General features: G+C 37.7%; 2 protein-coding genes across 10 annotated transcripts in view; one reads left to right on the plus strand and one right to left on the minus strand.

The window, feature by feature from the left end:
• PHF3 (PHD finger protein 3) overlaps positions 1-4,131 on the plus strand; it is a 50,593-nt gene extending 46,462 nt beyond the window's left edge. For all 9 annotated transcript variants that reach the window (XM_051777822.1, XM_051777824.1, XM_051777829.1 and 6 more), the window contains one exon: positions 1,035-4,131. In XM_051777822.1, coding sequence (XP_051633782.1) covers positions 1,035-3,205 — 2,171 coding nt within the window. In that variant the 3' untranslated portion in view covers positions 3,206-4,131. The remainder of the gene's footprint in view (positions 1-1,034) is intronic.
• A 2,426-nt stretch (positions 4,132-6,557) lies between these two features.
• Positions 6,558-18,682, minus strand: part of EYS (eyes shut homolog) — a 671,723-nt gene continuing 659,598 nt past the window's right edge. The window contains exons 38-39 of the mRNA XM_051778236.1: positions 18,035-18,196; positions 6,558-8,472 (exon numbers count right to left, since the gene is read on the minus strand). Coding sequence (XP_051634196.1) covers positions 7,274-8,472; positions 18,035-18,196 — 1,361 coding nt within the window. The 3' untranslated portion in view covers positions 6,558-7,273. The remainder of the gene's footprint in view (positions 8,473-18,034; positions 18,197-18,682) is intronic.

Below are 18,682 nucleotides of genomic sequence, written 5' to 3' on the forward strand. Positions count from 1 at the left end.
ATTAATTTCCCATTGTTAGATTATTGTGGTACTTTAAAGTATTGATATTGAAAAAATTACGATGTATTGTAATTTTACTATTGTAAATTGTAATTGTACTATTACTTTGTTTCGTGTTCTAACTTTGTTCATTCCTTTTCTAACCCACATGGCTTTGTAGATTTCAGTGGCAGTAAACTCAGTTATGCAAGTGGACTGTTGTAGTTCTACTGGGTTCCGAATTGATACTCTCACTTTAAAGTAGTATTTTTCATTATTTGAAATGTACTAATTCTTTTTTTCTCAAATATTCCAAAGCTCCTTAAAAAAAAAAACGTGGAAAGTTTAAAACATAGGCCAAGGAAGAAAAGGTCCTAAAATAGCTTTCAGCTGTTCTGCTTACACCTGAGTTATTTTGTATCGACTTATCTTGGTTATAAATATTTCTGGATGATCTCTCTTTTTGAGATAGGCAGTACCGAAATCAAGAGAGTGAGCTACAACTCATAATTTTTTTGCAAGAACCTAAATTATACAGAACAAAATACATAATGAAGGGATAGGTAATAGTGTAACTTAAAACACAGTACCTTTCCTGGAATGAGGGAATCGTTATTGGAAATTCACTCTCGGTAAATCTTTGAAGAAGTATGTCTAATGCAAATTGATGAGGAGACTTTGTGTTTATTTTTTTTTTCCTCTTTTGCTATGCTACCACTTTTACTAGATTGTAGCTGTGTTAGACAAACACAATGTTCAACTTCTATGTGTCTCTGATGAGACTAAATATCCTAAACAACTGTCTCGTGTTCTCTCTTTGGAAGTTATAAGGGGCAGTATAGTACTTAAAACAATTTGTAATATTTGAACTATAATGTTGGAAATACATTTTTATTATTTTAAGTGTTGTTTGTTATGTTTAACAATGGAAATTTCAAATTTCAAAAAATTATTACTTTCTGTAATATATTGTGAGAGTATGGGGTTTTTTGTTGAAATGATTGCCCTTAACAAAATATAAAGAGATAATAAATTGCTGTTACAATTTTGCACAGGGATTGAAATACATCGACCAAATTTATTACTGGGATTGATAATTCGCCAGAAAATGAAGAGGCAGATTACTGCTGTTTCAAGTGTTACTAGTAGTTTTGCGGATGAAGCTGCTGAAAGTACCTTGAGTAGCATACCACCAGAGAAGAAAAGCAAGCCAAGCAAACCTGAAGTCTCTCATCACGAGTTGGCACTAGAAGAAGAGGAAAATAATTTTTTCAATTCCTTCACAACTGTGCTGCACAAGCAGAGAAATAAACTTCAGCAGTCTAATACAGAAGATGTTCCAGCAGTTGTTGAACCACTGGTGGAAAGCACCAAACATGAACCACCGAAGCCTCTCAGGTTTCTTCCTGGAGTCCTGGTTGGGTGGGAAAATCAACCTTCTACTCTGGAACTAGCAAATAAACCATTGCCAGTGGATGATATTCTTCAAAGTCTGTTGGGTACGACAGGGCAGGTATACGAACACAGCAAGTCAGAAGCAGGTCCTAGTGAAGAGATACCATTATTAAATGAACAGGCAACCTTGAAAGAAGAAAACATCGATGTTGCTGATGTAACTACGGAAGTTAGTGAAACAAAGACTGGTTTGGATGATCTGCAAGAATCCACTAACACTGCTGTAACTGTGGATACAGCAACTGCAGGGACCTCAAGTTCTGCAAAAAGTGCTGGTTCTTTGATAGGGTTGAGTCTTAAGGGAAAACCTCCAGATGTCTCCACAGAAGCATTTTTAGCAAATTTATCTGCTCAGTCACAGAATAAAGAAACAGAAGAAAGTAAAGAAAATGACCCAAAGTTGCAGGTACCAGACAAGGATAGTGTTTCACAGGAAGTTAAAAGGAACACAAATTCCAGCTTTTCTTCCTCATCAAATGCAGGGAAAAAACCCAATGAGAACAATGTTAGTGTAGGTTCTGCTGAAGGTACCACTGCTAGTACCTCTAAATCACCACCATTTATTAATCTTAAAAGAGACCCACGACAGGCAGCTGGACGAAGCCAGCAGACTAATACTTCAGAAAACAAGGATGGAGACGTTAGCAGAAGTGAAGACCGACAGAATCCTTCAGGAAATGATCAAATAGAACCAGAGAATAAACAGTCTTCTGCAGAAGTTGGCTTAAACCTGTTTCAAAGTGATCTGCAAACCAATGAGTCGCAGTTCAGTTCAGCTACAGCTAAAGCAGATAGCACAGTTGCATCACAAGCAGAAGATAACAAACACTCACAGGAAGATGCACTGATGCAAAACATTGAGACAGTGAATTCATTTAGAAGAGGACCAGCAGCAACTTCATCTCATTTTGAAACCGAAAATTCTTCTCGTTCTGAATTTATTTCCAAAGTCCCAAGCCCTGTTACAAGCGGCAGCTTCTCATCTGTTGGACCTCCGCAGCAGAATTTTCAGCATCCTAAACCTAATCCACCTGGATTTCAGTTTCAGGCTCCTGCACCTCATAACTTCCCTCAGCAAAGCAACCCTATGTTTGGATTTCCTCCTCATTTACCACCTCCGCTTCTTCCTCCTCCTGGCTTTGGTTTTCCTCAAAATCCAATGATGCCATGGCCACCAGTAGCTCATTTATCAGGCCAGCCACCACATTATGCTGGACCCATTGCACAAGGGCTACCAGTGGCTCACAAACAATCAAGATTTTTGGGACCAGAAAATTTTTTTCAGACTAAAGACAGTAGGAGACCAGAAAGACGCCACAGCGATCCTTGGGGCAGAGAAGAACAGCATTTGGAGAGAGGGTTCAGTAGAGGAAAAAATGATCGACAAAGGCTTTACAGTGAAACCCATCACCAAAAAAAAGAGAGACATGAAAAAGAGTGGAGCAACGAAAAGTACTGGGAGCAAGATTCTGAGAGAAACAGGCGCAGAGACAGAAACCAGGAAAAAGAGAGAGAGAGGAAGAGTAGAGAGGAAGGACAGAGAGACAAAGAAAGAGTGCGGTCTCCACACAGTGATAGGGCTGCTGATGGAAAAAGCCCCAGAGAGACTAGAAATCCAGAAAAAAAGACAGAGAAGCCTAAAAGTGAAGAACAGGCTCATGAAAAAGATAAGGAGAGGGAGAAAAGCAAAGAGAAGCATAGAGAACGAGAAAGTGAAAAGAACAGAGAGAGACATAGGGACCACAGTGACAGAACTAAAAGTAAAAGGTAAAAAGATGCAGGCAGTCTTTTAAAATCCTATTTAAATAAACTGTTAGAGTAATGTCGTAAAACTTTGTATAAAAAAAAGAGCCTGCTAGGATTGTGCCATCTTTTTTATTCCATGTTGGTGTTTTGCAGAAACAAGTCTGTGTTTTGGTACCACTCGATGTACCAATACTCATCCTTTTTTTTCATTATACCAACTATCGCTAGAAGTAGGAGTTTAATATTTTTAAAAATTTTACATTGCTGTATATTCAAAATTTTAAAGATTTCTTTTATTAATATGCAATAAAGGCTTAGGAATTTTGTTAGTTGAGGAAGTTGGCTTTAGTCAAGTCTGCAATATAGTTGCTGCCTTTGGTAATTTGTGCTCTCTTCTGTTTTAAGATGCTCTGATAATTTTAAAGGTGATTTTCATACAATAACCTTCTTTTTAAATTGCACTGTTTTTAAAGACTGTAGCAAAGCCTCAGAATCCACACATTACAACAAAACAATATGCTTGGTGGTGTGAAGAGTTTGGTTTTTTTTTAAATTATTCAGTAGTACAGTAAAAAAAATTCAAGTGTATTTCATTAGTTTTCAAGTATTTCCTAAGCATCTGAAGCAGTTTGTGACCAGAAATTGGAAGGCTGAGCTGCTCGAATGTTAATGCTTTAAACTGCACTTGTTTTAATAAGAAAGCATTTTTAACCTAAATTCTTGAAAATATGATTTGTAGTAGTAAATTCATTTCTCCCACCATTTTCCATGCTTCAAAAACTTGAATACCTAAGCTTGTACATTACTTTGTGTTTTGCTATCCTTTTTACTGTAAAATGTAAATATTTTAAGGGATATTTTGATTCTAAAATGATAAAACTTTCTCACATACTGTGTGTGTTTGATTTCATAGGTGTGAAACTGTAGTCTAAATGAATATGGAAAGCTGAATCACATAATGCCACATTTGTTGTACGCTTCATGGCTTGGTTTGTTTTGAGTTTTGGAGAACAAACAGGCGGGAGGGGGCAGAAGAGTGTTTATACCTTTGGGACTTGGGGTAAATTGATATTTTGTAGTGATTACCATCCACTGATGCCAAACAATGCGAAGGTGAAAACCAACTCAAGTCACCTACTCTTACACTTCTTAAAATACACTGGGCATCTTGTTGAATCTGTCAGAAATAACAAAAATATTCCACCATATAAAGAAAAATTGAGATTTATTGTTCTGTTTTTCAGCGTTTTATTTTTAGCTTTGAGTACACAACCTTACTATGCTGCTGACGTAACATTTTGCACGTAGCTGTAGAAAAGCCTCTTCTCTCCAGAAAGGTCTTCCCAGTTTAACAACACCCTAATTGTTAGTTTTAATTATGAATATATTTTAAAGTAAAATTTTACTCGAATACCTTGCAGGTAGCTTCGTGATCAAATTGATCAAAATTAAAAATCTTGCACAGGATAAAGGGGGTGGTAGACTTTTATTAGGTGATGTTTCTTACGCTCATAGTTGAGAAGACTAATTTAAAAAAAAAAAATCTTCAGTTTGTTAGTAACTAAAAGCAATATTTAAACATTTTTATAGAATGACAAATTAAATTAGTATTTTCCAAATTAATTCTATCATCTCTATAGCAGTAGTGCCATTGGATATATCTGGTAGTATTATGCATGTGTTATATTGTTTAAATATTTCCATTAGAGTTCTGTAGGCACGTGAGTTTATCTAAACATTGTTCTCATTTTGGAAGTAATTTTTAAATTGGCAACTCTCCTTGTGAAGACTTTGTTTTGACCTGTTCAAAAGCACTCTACTCCCAGTCCACTGGTGATCTGCCTCTCACACGCACATCCATCTGCGCTTTGAAAATAAACTGGGAGCAGTAAAAATTGCAACTGCCTGGACGGAAGGGATGGGAATGCTTTCTGCCAGAACTATCAGAAATAATTTGCTTGGAAAGAATATGTAAACATTTTGCAAGTTTGCTGAGTGCTTTACTACCTGCTTCATGTATGTAGAACCTAAAGAGAGCTGCAGTAAAACAGCTCTTAAGGGAGAGTTTTGTTAAGTGTTTAAATTAACAAAAAGCAACAGTCTGCAGGACAGGACATGTTCCTAGGATCTGAGTTAGTGTAATGGGAATAAATCCTGTTACTGCAGGAATAAAGGATTTTATCTTCTCTGTTGCCTTCAGTCAATCTCCTTCCAACACTTGTGTTAGCTGGAACTGCTTTGATTACTTGTTCCTTGTTTTACCTTGACTCACTGCTCAGATCACAAAGGGCAGTGTGCACTGCTGAGGAACTGGCAGTACACCAGAAGCCCTAGAGGGAACAGGACAAACGCTAAATATGCTCCCCTCTCCAGCATCACATGGTGATAAAAGGCCCTACTTAGAGAGACTGGAAGAGAAGAATCTGGGGACTACTCAAATGCTAATTGGGCTTTGTGAGCTGCCTGTTGGGAAGAGGTGAAGAAACTCTGCTGCATCAAGTTGATCACTTGGGGCCTCAGAGCAGCAGCAGAAGATAGAAAGAACCTACAGATATGTTTGCAGATGCTTAATAAAACATCTCGGGGTAGTTCCATAGCCAAAGTGTACAGCAGTAATCTTCAAGTCACCTGTTAACTGACTTGGCAGTGCATTCATTGCCACATACGGTTATATGGAGACAAGTCACCTAGTTTTGGGTGCTTATTGTCTCTGCTCCATATCTGCCTTATGGAAAGATAAACACACACCCTGCCTTCACCTCCCTCCCCCTGCCCCAGAAGAGTTACTTGTTTCTGACCTGTTTTTACATTTTGAAAACTCGTATTCAGAGAACTCCCATGCAAGGAGGTGATGTTTTATTATGTGCTTTTGAGCAATAGAAAAGTAAAAAAGGAAAAGATAGGAATCAATCACTATTATTTTTATTGAAGCATTTTATTTATATAGTAAGCCAGCAGTCAAATGAGAAATGTAGATGTAGATAAATCATTGGTTTGAGCACATTAAAATAAACTGGATTTTTTTTGTTGCTTCCTGAAGCAGAATATAACAACTTTTTCAGAGGGAATATAATTTTTGCATTTATAGATGAAGAGCTCTATTTACTTTTGATATTATGAATTAATGAAAGATATAGTCAGGGAAATTCAGTTTGTTATGACCAAAACCTTTGTCTAGTAAAATTTTGATACCTTATTTAGGGGCATATAAACCAGAAAGGTGTAGCTAAAGCAAAGCAGTTCTTGGACTTTCTGATTTTTAAGCTCTTAGGAATAGAAGTTACTTGTAGACAGAATGCCACATTCCCACATTCCAGTTGTGAATTGTTAAAGCAAAAAGTTTTCATGTAGTCAAATTGGGGGAGACCTCTGCTGGAGAAAACCAGCAGACCTTTTTTATCTCTCTTAAGTGAAATACCTTTTCTGCTCTTAAAATCATTCTTTAAGTGTAATATTTTAAGCCTGTGTTCATGCTAAGCTCTACTGCTTTACATAAATGCATACAGGATGGACAGAGACTCAGAAGGGAGGGAGAACTTCATTACCTAATTAGGATCTTTGTGGGCTTAACAAGTAATTGCAGCTGTTATGATTTAAAAAATTCTGATTACAACAGGCATGTGCTTTTTGCCCCAAATACACCTTTTCTTCCCTTCCCCAATTTCAGTTTTTACACTTGACCTTAATATTATAAAATTATAAGAGAAACACTAATAAAATTTGAGAGTTGGAGAAACAGGTTAACAGTTGTCTGTTCTCATAAAGCAACAAACAACACTTGAATGATGGTTGGCTTTATAAGCTAATTACTATCTATTTGTTGACAAAACTATTTCCAGCACAATAAATAAAAAATCCTGCAGACTTTCCCTTTATTTTAAAGTAAATACTAAAGAGTATAAGTAAGTAATTTTAGGAGTAAAACATGTCTTACATCTATTAATACTCAACATAAAATTGTCCCTAATTACTTTTTTTTTCTTAATGAAAAACTTTCTTCTGTTGGTTTCTGAGTATTACACTGCCAACTAACACAAGAAACAGGAGGAAAAGGAAGTTTATCACTTTTACAGAGTCTTGAGCATTTTTTCAATTAATTTCCAGAATTTCCATCATAAACATTGTACCCTTCTGCATTCATTAGCTGAATCTTCTTGGAATCTTGGAAGAGCACAACATCTTTAATTTTACCAATGAATTCCTTCTGAAAAAGCCCTGTAGTGACTACACTGACTTTCCTGCCAATTTCAAACCCACCAAAATAACAAATGCCACCATAGTTTAAAGCAGTGTATTTTCTTTGTGGATCAATGTCTTCAAAAAGAATTAGCTCCTCATCAAGATATACCTTAATACAGGTTTGGTTTTGAACTACAGTAACAAAATGCCATCTTCCGTCACAGCAGGTGAGGTATTTTCTGCGCATTAGAGGAACAGAGATTCTTTCTCCAAGATTAACCACAACTTTTAATGTTGCATTGGCAATACCAATGGCAAGGAAGTCATTATCTTCATCTTCACTTTTGCCTATCCATGCTATTAAGCCTTCAGTTTGATTGGTAGTAAAATTTAAAGAAATGCGGCTGTACTGGAGGTCTCTTTTTCTGTAATAAGAATCTGTGTATTTAATGTAGGAGTTGCCAACAAACTTTGCTATGTAAAATTTGATTTTGCTATCGCAGTACTTACCTGACCAGCCTAGTGCACATACACAGGTGTATGAAAATGAAGAAGGTTGAGGAATACAGAGCGCTTGAGACCCACACTTGTTTTGTGAACAGTGAACAGATTGCTCGCATGTGGTCCCTGTCCACTCGTGTGGGCAAGAACAAGAAAAGCCTGAGTTTTCAACTTGACATGTTGCGTTATTTTTGCACACTGAGTACCCACAAACTGTTCCGTCACAGTCACCAACATTGGCTCCGTCTTTGGGATCAGTCGCAGTAAGCTTCAGTTCCCTGTTGTTTATAACAATTTCTCGAATGCAACCAGTGAAACCTATGGGTTCATTTTCTACTGCCATTGAATTAACAAGGTTTAAGGAAGACACCCCTCCAACAAAAAAATCTGTGTGTGTGTCTAGTACATTCATTCCAGGACTAGCTTTTTGAGTAACGTTGATACCATCCAGGTCCAGGTAGCCTTCATTGCCAACTCTTCCTGCTTTGAGTAAGTGCCATGTATTTCCATTTGCACGGACCTTCTGAAGGGCCTGTAGGATGACTGTCTTGTCTCCGAGATTGTAGCGTAACTGTGTAAATCCGTTTACTAATGATATACATAGAAAGTCACCTGTAAAAAACGGTATAAAAGAGTTTTAATTTCTAGAGGTGGTGCACTGAAGAACAGCATATCAGTAATCTTGATACTTTCTTGCCTGCACTTCCTTGTACCATCATCATCATGTCTAAATCACATAAATAGAAGTGTTCCCTGATAAGCTGCTCTTGGCCCTCTTTTTCTTTTTTTACTCTTGTAAACTGAGCTTGTGTTTGCTTCAAGGTAAAAAACCCAACCTTCTGCAAAGCTCTGCTTTTGTGCAGAAACTAGGTAGCTGTGAGGCAGGAGGAAACAGGATCGCTTTGGCATCCAGGAAATGTGAGTTGGTGGTTTTCCCATTAAAAAGAATCAAGTTTTGGCCAAGTTACAAAAGCAGAAATACTCTCAATTTCCATATACTTGATGGATTTGTTAGTTTAGTGCACTGAAGGTGAGTCTGCAGCAGACATACTCTGCTTTACCTGAAGCTCCTTTTCACAACAGGGATTTTTTGGGTTTAATATTCTGACAGCTGTAGGAACAGGTAAGCTTTTTATTGAATTGTTCTTCTGGAGGGCTCCATGACAGGAAGTATTAGGAAGGATTTTTCTTGTTCTATCAGTGTTTCTGGCCTTACAGGCAGTGTAAAAGGAGAGAGAGCACCACTTTGGACTGTACTTACAAATATGAAGAAGAAAAGCTGGGAAGGGTTAGGAAATGGAAGCTGGAAGGAAAGTTTGTAAGAGCAGCAGTAGAGTCTGATGGGGTAAGTGGCAGCAAGGCAGAAGAGGACAGCAGAATATTGTGCTATTGAAAGCTATATTTTCAACCTTTTTGATATTTGCCTATGCAATTTAATTTTTTTATATTACTTTTGGAAATAGTAGGCATTGGGTTGTTGTTATCAGTTAAACTGGTAAACCAGTTTGTTAAACTTGAATGTAAGCTTTCTCTCCTAATAGTTACCAATCCAATTTCCTTAAAGATTCAGCATTTTTAAGGGTGAACCTGTTAGTAGAATGATGAAGTTTGCTTTCATGGGTGTTCAATTTTTGAGTATTTCTGATCCTTGAATTACATTGCTTTTAGTAAAGTTAAAAATGAATGGCATAATTTACTCAAGGCTTGTGAAAGTTGCTAAAACTATTACCTCCATTTTGCAGGAATTATTCAGGTTCCCATTCAGGCAGGGTGGAGATGGTTCAGTTGTATTAGTGGCTGTAGAGCACCTGCTATGTGCCTCACCTTCCCTGCCCCAGCCACCCATGGGAAGAAGAAAGCTCTTCATTCTTTCAACTCCAGTGATGGCAGAACATGCACTTCCTAGTTCTGGTTGTGATGACCTCTTTTACTTCCCTATGTTCAGTGTTCTTTTTGAGTACTTTGTCTTGTTACGGTTTTTTTTCAGAAAATTAATATAATTCTTTTCACTTGTGGTTTCTCCTACTCAGTGATGTGGCTTTAAGCTTGCTTAATTTTTCAGTGCATAGCTTGAAAGCACTCATCTGTCTTCAGCAATGTAAATAACCTACTTGTCTATTTCTTTTGTCAGGACCTCAGTCCTAGGGTAAGAAAGGAGCATCAGGAAAAGTTTCTGAACTACCTCTTTGACAACATTCAGTCTCCTTTCCTACCCAGACATGCAGACTTGCACAAGGACACAAATACTCATTTTTTGCTGTCTAGGAAGAAGGAAAACATTGACCAGCGTTGCTTTTTCATCTGACCTGTAATCAAGAGCTGGAGAAGCTGGAAGTTCTCCAAGATTTCCAGGGAAGGTTTTTGGTAGCTTTGCACAATGATCTGTCTGTTTTGGAATCTTATTTAGTGTTATTACAGAGCAAATCTGTGATTCTGTTATCTACAATGTGAAGAGGTTATGGCTGAGTTCTGGGTTATGGGACAAATTTGAAGCCTCACTTCAAATTGGAGTAACTTCTTTTTTTGCTACTTGTGAAGAAAAAAATTACACTTTCCAATTTCAACTCTCCTGAGGCTCTCAAGGCACTTTCTTATGCCTCTGGTTAGACCCTCTCTTTTTACAAAGGCCTTGCCATTTTAGTCTTTGGTAAGAACAGCAGAAGGTTGAGATAAATTTTAGGATCTTGACATTGATCCCAGGGTTCAGCTCAGTATTTCTCCATGAAGTTTATAATGTCATAGGTACTACTGAAGGACAGCTGCCTGAAAACATTTTAGGACTCAATGTAAAGTGCTGTGTGTTCAGTGTCTAAGAAACTTCTGAAAGTGAAGGCAAATTATGACTTGTCTTTGTTCCTTTCACTTTAGCAATGAGTAACATTTTCAATAAGGGACCTCCATCTGCCCTGTCTCTGAGGGATGACTCGCACGCAGCTGAAGCCTCTGCAGGCCTATGTCATCATAGGAATTGCATAACCATTTTAAACAAATGGCATTCTTGCGACTGTTTTTTTCCTCTCAGCTGTCTCAGCATAGGAGACCATGAAGCAAAGTGCTTTTTCACTATTTCAGTTTGATAATTTCTCAAACCTGTCTCACATGACCTTAATTAATCCAAAGCTGTTTCTGAGGAAGTTTACTTATTGTTAAGTGTGAAGGCAATGACATCCTTAGTTTATCCAGGACTAGACGATATAACCTATCCCTACTTCCATGAAAATAAGATCCACATGCAGGACATAAAACTTTGCTTCCAGCTTTTCAGGTTAGTGTCTCATCTAATATGGGCTATTTATCTCCATCAGTAGAGTCACAGAAAAAGCAGAAACTCCTGAGGTAGGCAGTCACAGTCATTTTTTTGTTGTACATGCAAGTCTTTGCCCAACCTGTTTATCATGTGCAAGGAACTGTAAGGCAATCTGTGTCAACAAGTTTGAATCTTCTTTAGAAATAGGCTGTTGTATCTTAGCTATGCCTTGAAACTGCAGGTCATCAAGACACAATGTTTTGAACAAAATTGTTAAGGGTTACAGCATTTAGTTCTGATGTACCTTCCCTGTTTCAGTGAAATAAGAAGTGGGCTTTTTATAGCCCAAATGCTGAAAGATTGTTTCCTTGTCTTCTTAAGGGAAGGGAATTTTGCAGCAGGAATTTTGCCTTAAGGAAGGACCTGTTCTGGAGTTAAAATAGCACTTTTACTTGCAAATTCTAGTTCAAGACTTTCACCAAGTGACAGAGGGTCAAATTTGCTCTCCTCAGGATGGATGATCTCTATTCCATAGCAGAAGCCAGCACTCCAGCAGGTGTGAATTTTTCTTCATCACTTTAATTTTCATGTTTTCATTATGTGCACAAGTCTCACCTCCTCCCATATCAGATGTCAGAATTCCCAGAAGTCTACTCATCCCTGTGTCCAAAGCAGTCAGTTCCTAAAACTGGGAGCTAATGAAAAGACTCTTCTAAGTACATCTGACTGCTGCTGTAAGATCTGGACTTCTGTAACAGTATCTTCTTATATGGCTTCTTACGATGAATTCTGAATGCATCGCAAAATTTTCATCTTGCTACTACTATGAATAAGTATGTAAGTCTCTAAGCAAGTTGATTACAGTCACACAGTCAAGTTTTAAATTGTTCCAAATGGTGACATGCCCTTTCATGTTCAACCTTTATCTAGACATGCATATATCTAGACATCTTTGTTTAGATATATGCATGTCTGTATATCACCATTCTGAGGGAATCATGCTCAAGCAGTATCAACTCTCCATGTTTTTATATTACCATAGGAAACTCATCTACATCATAATTTGTCAAACCTTTGTACACTTGGAAATTCATGATCTGATTAATTCCTGGAATACTGAAGGTCTGAGATTCCTTTAAGATGTGTTGCTGATCCTTTGTCTCATCTTGTGTTACTGAGCAGAAGCCTCTATGCCATGCTGACGACAGAGGCTGTGATGAGTTCAGTGCTTCAGCAGCTTCAGCAGGGTAGGTATCTCAAGAGCCCTAGGCTGTGGTTTCTTGGTTAAAGAACATGAGTAGTCTTGATCCCTTTAGCCATTTCATAGCCCTGAGATGGCATCTCTGGATGTATGTTTGCTGGCTTCAGTTTGTGCCTTCTGTTGATTTTGCCTCACATTTCTGTCCTCTAGCTCAAAGCCAGAATGTCAGTTCCTATCCCTATGGTATCAGGTAGCATTTGCCCTGATCTTCTTCACCATCTTTTTCAGAAATTTTTACTGATCATTGGCACTGTGTCATAGCAAACAGAGCTTTATCTTCTCATAAACAATAACATTCACAGGAATCATTCCCAGTTAATGAAACCTCTTACTGTATGTTCCACTGTGCTCATCTTTACTCTAAACTGACCTTGTTAAGCCACCATAATAAAGTGTTGTGTCTCCAGCAGTATTATTGCCTCTTGTTAGTATAATGCATCCTGTAGCCATCATAGGTCCAAAATGTATCTTTGCTCACTGCTCTTTCCTGCCTTGCTGAGCTGAGTTCACATTGGTTTCGTTCTTTTTTTTTGATCATTCTGTTCTTCACAGTCTTCCTCTCATCCTGCTCTGGTGTATGATTTTCATGAACCTGAACCATGTCCTTTTACACTGTGACCACTTACATATTCTTCCAGGGGCAGAATTTTTCTTGTCTAGAAGGGTTTGAAGTAGCCATGTCAACCTCCAGCTGAATGGCTACACTGTGGCCAAGGAAAGTGATGCACTGTGGTGTCCACATGAGAGGAAACCTAACTGACCAGTAGCTGTCCTTCAGAACTAGTCTCCTGAGCATTTCCAATAGCCAGAATAAGGTGCAGAACGAAGGAGAGAAAGCAAGGAAGAAGCAGGAGGGCTATAAATGGATAGAACAAGGGAATGAAGGACAGAGAAGAGATGAGCCTTATTCCCACCCTTCTGCAGCCTCTGCTTCTAGTTCCCAGCCTGTAATATGTCAACATGGTTGAAGTGTGTTGTCATCAGTTTAATATCTTTTCCTGCTTTCCTTTAGGTTTATTAAACTTAACCTTGTCTTTGCGCTGGTCTAAGTCCACACATACAGTTAGATATCAGTCAGCTGACAGGTTATATCAGCCTGTTTTAACTTGATCTTTTATCTAGTGATGACCATAGCCAGTGCCCCTAATACACACTTATAGGAGGTACCCATAGATATGCCTTCATGGGTTATTACAAATTATTCTACTACATGTATAGAACCCCATCTCACAGCTAATGCAAGACTGAGAACAGGTGTCAAGTCAAGCCTGTAAATTTCTCAAACTATGTAAAAAATCACTTTGACAATAGGTAGATTCCAGCTTCAACTTGGAGCACCATCCTAGAGCTAGGATCCAGAGCAACCCTGTAGACAGTGATGTTCATGCATCTACAAGGGATGGGTAGTTCCCTGTTTGTAGGTTAGACAATTCAGTCTCACCTTTCAAAAACACATCTCTCCTTGGTGGAGAAACTTTTCCCGCTTCCTTTAGTCACCACTGTTGCCCTGGCACATTTCGGCAGCTAGAAGGAGCCATCTTCCTTGAGCAACTTCAGTTTGCCAACCTGTTCTGGTTTGCTTGCCAGTGGCAAATGGGGAACAACAACATTTCCTATGGAACAGATTTCAGGACAGTGGGGATGTCTGTTCTGCCTGGCAGTTTGGCTTCCAATGCCACTAATTTAATCCACACAAATGATCCCAGAATTAGTAACAAAGCAGAAATGATGTCCCTGTCAGCTAAGGAGACATGGCAGCCAAGAGAGAAGACTTAACCACTCTTCAGGTCCTGTTTTAAAAGTAGGTGGATAATCAGTTTGTTTCTGGTTAGGAAAACAACACTCCTGCCTCATGGGTATCCTAGCAATTTTGAATATTTCCAAAAGATTTTAGTCCAGTTCCATAATTCAGTTTTTGCCATAAACAATGTTTTATAAAGCCAGGCATCACACGCCCCTACTGGCTTTCTCTTATTTTCATGTTACAGGTTTATAAACTTAAATGCCTTAAATATCAGGAATTAAAGTTTTGAGGTTTTTCAAACCAGGTTTGTAACATAATCTGGTTAAAGAGAGACAGAGAACTGCTGTTGCAAATGTTGAGTGTTAAATTTAGCATGAGTCATCCTGTTCTTTTTATTAACCCGACTTCATTCTTAGTCACCCAGCATAACTGTTCTTTCTCATCTCATCGGGGAGAGATCACCCTTTCCATCACCCTGGCCTGAACTCTGGAATAATGCAGGCAATCTACAGCATATTCCACCTCTGCAAACAAATGTAAAGCTTCAGTAATTCTGTGACTCAACAAAAAAGCAAGTATGTACAGTGTTTGCTATGTAAATGGACTGAACATACGCTGTTCCAACACTTGATGGGCATCAAGCAAGACCTGTCTAAATTAAAGGCTGTTTAATCAAGAGTCCCATGCTTTCACTGGTAGAAATAGGATACACTGCCTTTGAGAAAATGCGAAGTGGATGGCTGTCTACTGTCACTGTGCTGGACTCCACATGAATGCTGTAATGTTTGCAGAGACCTTGCCCAGAAGCAGTGCATAGGACAAGTAATCAAAGAGGAGAAAAAAGTCCCCTTGTCATTCTATCTGCAAGTTTCTGAACTAAAATACACATACACAACTCACTTGTTGGGTTGGGCTTTTTTCCCAGCTTATTCTTTTTTCAGATATCCACATAAATTTTGCCAAACTTTGGCAATTATTTTCTTAGGGTTGCAGAAATCAATACTACCAGACTTAAAGTCATGATACACATTCAGAAAGAGCTGACAAAGAAACAAAATGAATGACTGACAGAACAATAGGAAATTCTACTAACAGATTCATAGGATGTTTTCCATTTTATGCCCATGTGGTAGTTTGGCTTAGACCTTCCTTGGTGACCAGTTTGTAACCAAGGAAGGGTCCAGATTTACCCAGTATTCCCTACGATTTTTACGTAAACCAGACTATAAGAAGAAAGGAGGAGAGATGTTTCAGTGTGTGTACTGAAGTAATGATTTAGTTAGAGGAATAGAGGCTGGAACCAGCAGATCAACTTTCCAATAAGGAGACAACCACCTACCCACCCTTTCTAGAAAGTTCTGTAATGTTCTTTGAAAAGTGCAAAGCCAGAAGGAAATGTTTCAGCAGAAGTCTCATGTTTATTTCTTCACCTACTGAAGATCTGATTTTATTTTTAATGATGGGAGGATTGTTTGGCAGGGCCTACCCCTGAAGGGAAAGTCCCAGTGTAATGTTTACATGGGTGACAAGCCAAGCCAACGTATAACATGCAATTCAGTATCTTTGCTAAATTAGCTGTGTCAGAGATGATTTCTTCAGAAAAAAAAAAAAAAGCATTGCCTAGTGAGGACAAAAATGTTCTAATTATTGCTTATTAAAAATGACTTTTAGAAACAAAATCCTGAGATTTTGGCAATCAATTTATTAAATCTTACATAACTGTGAAGAAAAAAAGGGGTTTTTTTAAAATGCTTTCTAAACCAATCCCCACGAGAAAGCTCACTCTTATCTACTGGCTGCTAAGAATACTTCTGAGTCTTTCATTAATCTGATTCTGTCTAGATTTGACAGGATTATACAAAGGCAAATATAAAGAGCGAGCTGATTAGCTTTTCCTAAATCTTTCAAAACATCAGGACAGTGAAAATGGAAGTAGGAAATTTGTAAAAAAATTACTCTATATAAGATGTTTTTTATTTTGAAATGGAATTAATATAATTCTAGAAAGTGATTGAAAGAAAATTTTCCTTCCTGTGCAAACTAAATATTCATGAATGGCAAGAGAATGAGGGCATGCTTGTGATAAACCACTCCTGGCCCAAGTTAAACAGACTTAGCACTCTCTTTGATGCTTCCAAAGAGATATTTAATTTCATTATATGCTAGCTACTTTCATGACCTCTGACTATTCTTTTTGAGAGAGATCCTTTTTTTCTATTCTATTTTTCATGGCCCATATAATGCCTTAGTTTATGCAGGAGAGAACTGTTCACTGTAAGTGATGGAATTATAAAAGATTCATTGTAGAAGACAGAGCTCATTGCTAATACATGTATTTGTATTACAGATGCTCTCTCTCTCTCTCTCTATATATATATATATTTTTAAACTGCTTCTCTGTATATGATTGCAATTAGAACAAGGAAAACAGGAAGTGCCAGCAGTGTATGATGCATTATCAGCCTGCTAAAACACCTGTGTACAGAATAAGATGGTGGTACAGTGGGCATATGTGGGTTTATATACATTTGTGGCTGAGTATGTTTACTGAAGTATCTCAAGAGTTTTTAGACTTTAAGCAAAGGAATGTAAAAATACATGATAAACAGTTAAGTAATTTTTTTTTCATACAAAGCCCAATTTTTGCATAACATACTGCTTAATACAAGCAGAAAATTTGCCCTAAGATGATGTTATGAATGATATGTAGTGCTTCTTTTTAAAAAGATGCAAGGCACCATGTAAATGCAATATAAAGATTAATTATGTTAATAAAGTAATTACAAAAAATGTACACTTTAAAGACTAAATTTTAAAATGTATTTATACTGGCAAATTATGTTTTCTTGCCATGAAGTTTTAGGAATGTTAACTTAGTAAAGTTGAAAATACTTCTGTAAATAGTAGAAGTATTTTATTTAGTTTTTTTTTCTCTACCTATCTGGGAAATGAAGAACTTGCATGTTTTGCATGCTTCACCAACAAGCTTTTCAACAAAAGTTACAGTTCTGAGAAGCCTCATTAACTCTCTCATAATCTGTTCGCTTTCACTTATCTGATCAGTTTTTATATTGCTTTATTTTTGGTCATTTTAAAACACTGGGACAATGCCCCGAATTGAGAATCTTAGTGTAGCTTCTGAAAAGATGGTTACTTTTCAGGGAGAAGTGATTTCCTGAACCATTAAATAGCTTCATTAAATACTTGCTGGCTTTAGACTGATCCAGAACTGTGTCATGCATGTTTTTTCTTATGAACTTGATTATTCACAGTTCAAAACAACTGTACAGTACAGTTCTGGTGTCCTCAACAAAGGAAGGACATGGAACTGTTGGAGCAAGTCCAGAGGAGGGCCACAAAGTTGATAAGAGGACTGGAGAACCTCCCCTATGAATAAAGGCTGAGAAAGTTGGACCTGTTCAGCCTGGAGAAGAGAAGGTTACATGGAGAACTCATTGCAACCTTCCAGTATGTGAAGGGGGCCTACAGGGAAGCCAGAGAGGGACTTTTCATCGGGAACTGTGGTGATAGCACAAGAAGTAATGGGTACAAATTGAAAGAGGGAAAATTTAGGTAAGATATTAGGAAGAAATTCTTTACTTTGAGGGTGGTAAGACACTGGAACAGGTTGCCCAGGGAAGTTATGGATGCTCCAGCCCTGGCAGTGTTCAAAGCCAGGTTGGATAAGGCCTTGAGCAACCTGGTCTAGTGGGAGGTGTCCCTGCACATGGCAGCAGGGTTGGCACTAGGTGATCTTTAAGGTCCATTCCAACCCCTTAACATTCTGTGATTGTATGATAAAACCCAGTCACCAAGGACAACGAGTTACAGAGACTGAATGCCTGAATCACTTCAATGTACTGCTTTTCTTTTTCAAAAAAGTAACTGGGTGTATGATACCAGCAAGCTGGAATACCCTTACCTGACTGAGTACCCAACTGCTGTGCAGTGTAAAACAGGATACCATCTGGAGATAGAGTCTGAAACTGTAGTTTGATATGGGTCTTATGGCGAATATAAAAGGGTGCAAATGACATCCATGATGATTCATTACTTCTGAAAGATGGATCACTAATGGAAATACCTGAAAAATACAAGAGAAAATGTCTTTTGAAAGATATTTTGAGAAGTCTGCATTATTACGTTCGTAGTTCATAAATGCTGTACATAAGGCTTCCAATTCTTCCCTTTCCAAAGAATAAAAATAACTTAGATACAGAATAAAACTTAGATAATAGCAAATCAATCCCATTGTCTTCTGTGTGCCTTATTTTCATTAACAATCAAGGCTATAGTTGTAATGCAAAATAAATGTGATCTTCTTAGCATTCATTTTCAAATAAATGTAACTGTAAATTTTACGTATTTTAAAAATTCCATGCAAGTACTTTTGTAGGAGTCGGAATAAACATTTCTTTCCTCAAAATACAGATTAAAATCTAAGTGAAGGATTTGTAATGAGCTTCTTTGTGTGTCATAAGAATGTACCTTTTAAGTGGAAAGTGCTCATTAATTGCTGCTGAAATGTTTGGTAATTCATTATCTTATACTGAAATGAAGCACTCACGCA

The sequence above is a fragment of the Manacus candei genome, unplaced genomic scaffold (assembly GCF_025592945.1).
Source record: "Manacus candei isolate 608988 ecotype Guabito, Panama unplaced genomic scaffold, ASM2559294v1 h1tg000011l, whole genome shotgun sequence".
In the NCBI taxonomy this organism is placed as follows: domain Eukaryota; kingdom Metazoa; phylum Chordata; class Aves; order Passeriformes; family Pipridae; genus Manacus; species Manacus candei.